This window comes from Dendrobates tinctorius, unplaced genomic scaffold (assembly GCF_039654945.1).
Source record: "Dendrobates tinctorius isolate UK_male_01 unplaced genomic scaffold, ASM3965494v1 ptg000007l, whole genome shotgun sequence".
In the NCBI taxonomy this organism is placed as follows: Eukaryota; Metazoa; Chordata; class Amphibia; order Anura; family Dendrobatidae; genus Dendrobates; species Dendrobates tinctorius.
The window spans coordinates 39,988,376-39,994,375 of NW_027361675.1; the positions used below are offsets into that span (position 1 = coordinate 39,988,376).

The 6,000-nt window shown below is 45.3% G+C and overlaps 1 protein-coding gene across 2 annotated transcripts in view; it reads right to left on the reverse strand.

Annotated features, from left to right (window-relative positions):
• The window catches only part of MMP28 (matrix metallopeptidase 28), a 153,308-nt gene extending 147,716 nt beyond the window's left edge, over nt 1-5,592 (reverse strand). For both annotated transcript variants that reach the window (XM_073573767.1, XM_073573759.1), the window contains exon 1: nt 5,096-5,592. In XM_073573767.1, coding sequence (XP_073429868.1) covers nt 5,096-5,115 — 20 coding nt within the window. In that variant the 5' untranslated portion in view covers nt 5,116-5,592. The remainder of the gene's footprint in view (nt 1-5,095) is intronic.
• Nucleotides 5,593-6,000: the final 408 nt, after the last annotated feature.

Genomic DNA, 6,000 nt, shown 5'->3' on the forward strand with positions numbered 1-6,000 from the left:
GAGGCATCGCTCAGCCCGGCGGAGGCCGCAGAGCCCTCCACAGCCGGGCCCACAGGAACGCAGGAGGCCGCCCGGGGAGGCCGGGTGGTGGGGGCTGGTCGCGGAGCCGCCGGCCGAGCCGGGGGACCTCTCACCTTCCCCGGCACCGCGGCCTCAGACAGGCCACCCTGCGGCTCCTCCCGCAGCCTCCGATCTTCACCTCGCCGTCTGGAAGGGCTAGCCTCCAGGCTCATGGGCCCAGGCGATGTCTTCAGCAGCTGCTCCCGCAGGGCCCGCAGTCGCTCCTCCTGTCCGCCCGATGTCTGGGGGGCTGTCAGTGGCTCCAGAAAGCAGGTCTCCCAGCGAGATTCGACCTCTTGACGCCACCGCCATTCCAGGCATCCGAGGCCACGGCAGCTGCAGCGTCGCATCCCGTTCGGTGTACAGCAGTCGAATGGCGCCAAACAGCCGCAGCCGGTCTTCCCCCCAGTGTCGTTATACACCGCTTCCCCCAAGGGTGAATTTGAGACAGCTCCAGTCCATCCAGAGCAGCGGCAAACACCTGGACCTCTTCCTGACGTTGAAGTATCACAGCCATGTTGTCCGGCTTCTGGTACCGCCCCGGATCTTCTGATGACAGCCCAGGATCCGGAACCGAGTCTCAAATTTGTAATCCACACGTGGGCAGCCCAAGTCCTTTTGAGTTTTCCTGGCGCAGGCCTGCCGCGGAAGATGTAGTATTAGCGGCGGCGATCCTGCTGACTACGCCAAATGTGGTGGGGGCCTAGATTGGAGGGTGGGCCACTGCTTACCACGACCAGACGATGCAAAGACAAGACGGAGGCAGATTCCAATTGTAACAGGTCGGAGTTTATTGGCCGTCCTCCGGACGACTGTAGCCATACACCGCAGCACGTTTACAGCTCTCCGTTTCCAGGCCCGGGTACCTTCACCTTTCCTTCAGTCGTGATGACGTCCCTCGCGGATCTTTCGTTGGGGCTGTCCTAGACCAATCTACCACCAGCGCTTCACCTGCCCGTGGTCGTCGTCCAATCGGTACCCCCGGGGCCTCGTCTGTCCTGCGGTCCGTTGTGTCAGGGCCACCCCCCTGACTGTCTCTTCCTGTCAGTCCCCTGGTCGAGCTCTTCCACCGTCCTCAGTCTTCTGTCCTGAGTCTTCTCCTCTTGAGCTCCTCCTGGGACTAGCCTAGCCTGGAACCCCAACCTGTCCTTTTTATCCCCTCTCTCACTGGGAATTTCCCTCCTGGGTTCCTATCTCCCCGCCCCCCATGGCTAAGCAGTTTCTATAGCTGTAAGCTGATGTCAAGTCCTGAACTACACTCCCCCCAGCCATCTTGTGGTCAAACCTCGGTACTGCACTCCCTTTTCTGTCTTTCCCTGCTGTTACCTGTCATTGCCAATCTCCATCTGTAGTGCACAAATCGTCCCCTCCTACTTCCAGTCAAGTCTGTCCATCAAGTCACCTTTCCCACTCTGCCATAAAAGAAATATAGGACAACTTCACCAAATGTGTAGCATCAAGCTTTGGGCTGAGGCACGTTAACATGTCTAGTGGAACATTTTATGTAGTTTAACAGAAGTCACGCACCACTGTGAGAGGATTTAAAAATTGAGTTCTTGCAGCCGTCAGGAAACTGATAATTTATTAACACAAAGAATTTGTCCCAAATTTGTGCAGCAGTGCCGAACACAGTTCTTTATCCCACTTCTGAACAGTTTAGTTGAGTTTAGGCCACTCTCTCACATCCAAAAAATCAGCATATCATAGACCAAACACATACTATACTGTATGTTGTTTGGTTCAGAGTCTACACATATCTTCTTGTTCTGCCCTCTGATATAGGGCAGTCTGTTTGTGTTATGTGCTCTGAATAAAGCAATATGTTTGTATTATATGCTGGGTTAATTATAAAACCATCTAGTGGTGGCTGAATTTATAGCAGTGTCTTTGGTAGCATTATATACTCTGTGCCTTTAACAGAAGCAATGCACTGTGGGATTGAAGCAGTGTTTGTGGGAAGGAAGCAATGTATTCTGGGATGAAGAAGGGTCATTTTGCTTCTGTGTGTATCATAGGATGCACATGTTTACCTGCCCTCCATCTTAATTCTCCAACTTGAGTTCGTTATCCGCTTAATGTATATCTGGTAAGCTTAATCTTTCTTACAATGCAGTGTGTGCAGAGAGTTTATTAGCTGCATAGTAGTCAGTGCTCAGTAGACGTAATTAAACACCTGTGTTTTTTCTATGTAGATTGCATCACACTAAATGCTTCCTGTATCTGTTAACTGTGTGATCATCTGCCCAATGCTTATGCATGTTATTTGTATTCCTTGTAGTTTTACCGCGCATGTTCTATACTCTTCACAAATAAACAAGTTAGACTACAGAGAACAGTCTGCTTATTTTGGTAGACAGAGCTGTGATTTATGCTGTATGCTGGATTGCACATCATGTCAGCGTGCCTGAAGGCAGAATACTTCTCAAATGTCATATGAATTCAGGAGGATCAAATCTGGGGCCAAAAATTTAAGATGGCTGTGTAGTTGTAAGGACAACATCTAGGCCTTCCAAGGTCGGGCACAAATCTCCCATTATATGCATCATAGGCTTCACACCAAGAAAGTAGCATCATATCGCTATCACTGGGCATAAGTAAAATAATTCTCAACTGTACCCAACCACAGATTTTCTAATAGATGTGTCAGCACTAGTCCCAAGGAGGTAATCAGGCCCAGGTGTTTCGTAAGTTTATCCCAAATTAAGAAGAGGTTTGGAAGAGGTGGGGTTAAATATGGATAATTTTTATTTTACCCTGGCAATATCCAGTCACTTAATTTAAACCCATATTTTGAGTGAGAATAGTAAGGATGGTGCAGAACAGAGCTGTATATGAGTATAGATGCTTTATAGTCAAGTGAAAAATTGGGGAAAGCAATGCCTCCATTCAACTTACAGCATGTTAGCAAGGAATATCTCAGATGTGGTTTAATGCCTATCCATACAAATTACTTGATCATCTTAAGTAATTTGTCAAAATTTGATTCAGTGAGGTCAGTGAGTATTGTCTGAAATATGATTTAAGGGAGGTTACTGGATATTGTCTGAAATGTGATTAGTATCTCAGGCAGAGAGTCCATTTTGGGATATTGTTTTTTTTAGGTCAGCCTCTAGATTGGATATCAAAGGTTTTGCAGTTAAGATATATCTCCGTATGATCTGCTGGTATTTTAACCCCTAGGTATTTAATAAAAGACCTCTGCCATCTAAAAGGGAATGTAAATTGAAGCTGTTGGACCTCTCTATTTGGTAAGGATGATATTTAGGTTCTTAGATTTCTAAACATTTATCTTGAAGTTACTGACCCTACTGAACTCAACTCTTTTAGGGTACTGGAAGACCCATACTTAGAAAAAAGAAAGGTAAAATAGAAGATAAACATCAGTGATAATTTCTGTTCTCCACCCACGTAATCCAGACCCTTTTTTTAGGGCTCATACTCACATGCGAGAAATTCGGACGAGTCTCACACGTCAATTCCCGGCACTGCCGCCGGCACTCAGATTGGACATTCAGCTGCATAGAAGTACATGCAGCTGAATGCTCCGATCCGAGTGCCAGCGGCAGTGCCGGGTATTGACGTGTGAGACTCGTCTGAGTTTCTCGCATGTGAGTATGAGCCCTTAAGAACATTTCCTGACCAAAATATAAAGGAATGGAGGTAGGGAACAACTCTGTATAATCATATTATGTACTGAAAAAGGAGCCGATAAAGAACCACTATCCTCCAGGAACTTCCCCTGTTGACCACTTTTTCAGCATCTATAGTAGGAAGAAAAAAAAAAAAAGTGTGATACAGAGGTGATCAAAGATATAGAATTAAAAGTATTGTCCACGTCTTAGACAACCCCTTCTTGATCTAAAGACTTGGCCCAGATAAAGTAAAAAAACACCTATATTCACCTCCCCTGCTAGCAGTGACAGCACTTGCAGTCCCAGAGCTCTCGTGCGGTTGTTGTGACGTGACCCCGGTGCCCAATCAGCATTGGCGTCACTGTCCCTGTGTTTGGACAAATCGAACATGAAGAGGAAGGCCGGGCTGCAGCCGATCTCTCACTTTCCCTTCATGTTCAATTCGACAGGAGGCGAAAACAGTTATGCCAGAGCTGATTGGGCCACGTGTCACAACAACTGCACGAGAGTCCCGTGGAGAGTGAGTGCTGACACCAAGGGGAACTACGTCGGCTCGGGAGGTGAGTATAGGCTTTTTTATTTTAGTGGGGCCAACTTCTTTAATTGTCTTGTCATGTGCTTCATGGCTCACGACAATATCACACCTGCTTTCTATCGACTGATGAGGATGAAAAGAGAAGCGCATTTGTGAAGTCAGGCATTGCTGCTGGACTTGAGGGCCTGGCTCACAATCTCCGTTCTAGTTCATCCCAAACATCATTAAAACTGAAGTTTTAAACATACATGCCCCGAATCATCATTTGCGATTTATTAGCATCACTTGTGGTACACACTGACGTTATTTAAGGCATTCTTCAAAACCACACACGCAGTTCATGAATTTGGAGCAAAACTAAAATGATTTTTTTTTCCTTTAACTAGTTTAATGACTTTTTAGCACCAAAAGTTGAAGAGGACTTAAAAAGTTGCAAAAAGTACTCCAAATTGAAAACACCTCCAGAATCCTTACCCTGGAGGGTAACTATAGTGAGGTATGCAAAAAAGGAAATAAGATGTTTTGTTAAAGTGGTGCAAAACATATAGAGAATAAGACACAAATACTAGATCGATAAAAAAGAAGTAAAGTACTCCTGAAAACTGAGTATTTTAACACAGCCAGATAAATTAACGTAGATCATTTTCTACATTTAGGCTAAACAAGGTGGGTATTTGTCATCAAAATCACAAAATGCTGCACTGCCATTAATAATAGTTAGTGTGGCAGAGGAGATATCTAGCACTTGGATTTTTGGGTTGCAACAAGATGACACTCACTACCAGGAGTTGCAATGTAGTTTAGCCTTAAAGGTATGGAGCGAGCAAGGACAAAAATAAGTAGTGCACATGACGCTTCATAGTCTTACCTCTGAATTTCGTACAGCATCCTCAGTACCAGAGTCAATGCAAGAGCAAACACTAATGAGAAGTAGAGCGCAAATTCCAGCTATCATTCTTAAATGGGTCATCCAACAGCATCAATTGATTAATAAAACCATCACACAGACATGTGTCCACCCTTCAAAGATATCTTTTGCCAGCCAATCGCCAGAAATTATTTACGACCATCGCCTATTCTTTTTGGAAATATTGACCCATTTCTTTAAGTGGCCTTTGCATGAGCACCTTTCCATTCCAGTAGTTCATATCTACCAAAGGCACAATGGTCACCAGCATAATCCTGCAGTCATCTGCTCCATAGGGAGATAAGGAGTAGTCCAGCCAGCTGTGATTCACATGCAGTTGTGCATGCGAGTTCTCTGTTCTGGGATATGCAGCCACACAATCTTACTGATTACATGGATCCAGGCACCTCCCTGGGCAGGAGGAGTCCATGTGAAAGCAGCATTGCTAATCAACAGCAGCCTGGGAACAGTCACAGGAAGCTCACTAGTTTCTGCACTGCTCATAGTGTGAATCATTTTAAAAATTCTTAACCCTTTTCTCACCTCCAAGTGTGTTTTTTTTTTTTTTTTGTTCTTTTTTCTTTTTGTGAAGTTGCATTTTAATTATTTATTTTACTCACTTATATAGCACCATTAATTCAACAGTGCTTTACATACAATATCATAAAAACTATACTCTTTATTTAGTGTCTATATGACCACCTGTGATTGTGTATACTCCATATATCTGGGTCACATTTCAGTATAAAGGCCCCTTTACATTTAGCGATGCACCAGCGATCCGACCAGCGATCCGACCCGGTCAGGATCGCTGGTGCATCGCTAAATGATCGCTAGTGAGCTGCCACACAGGCAGATCTCACAGC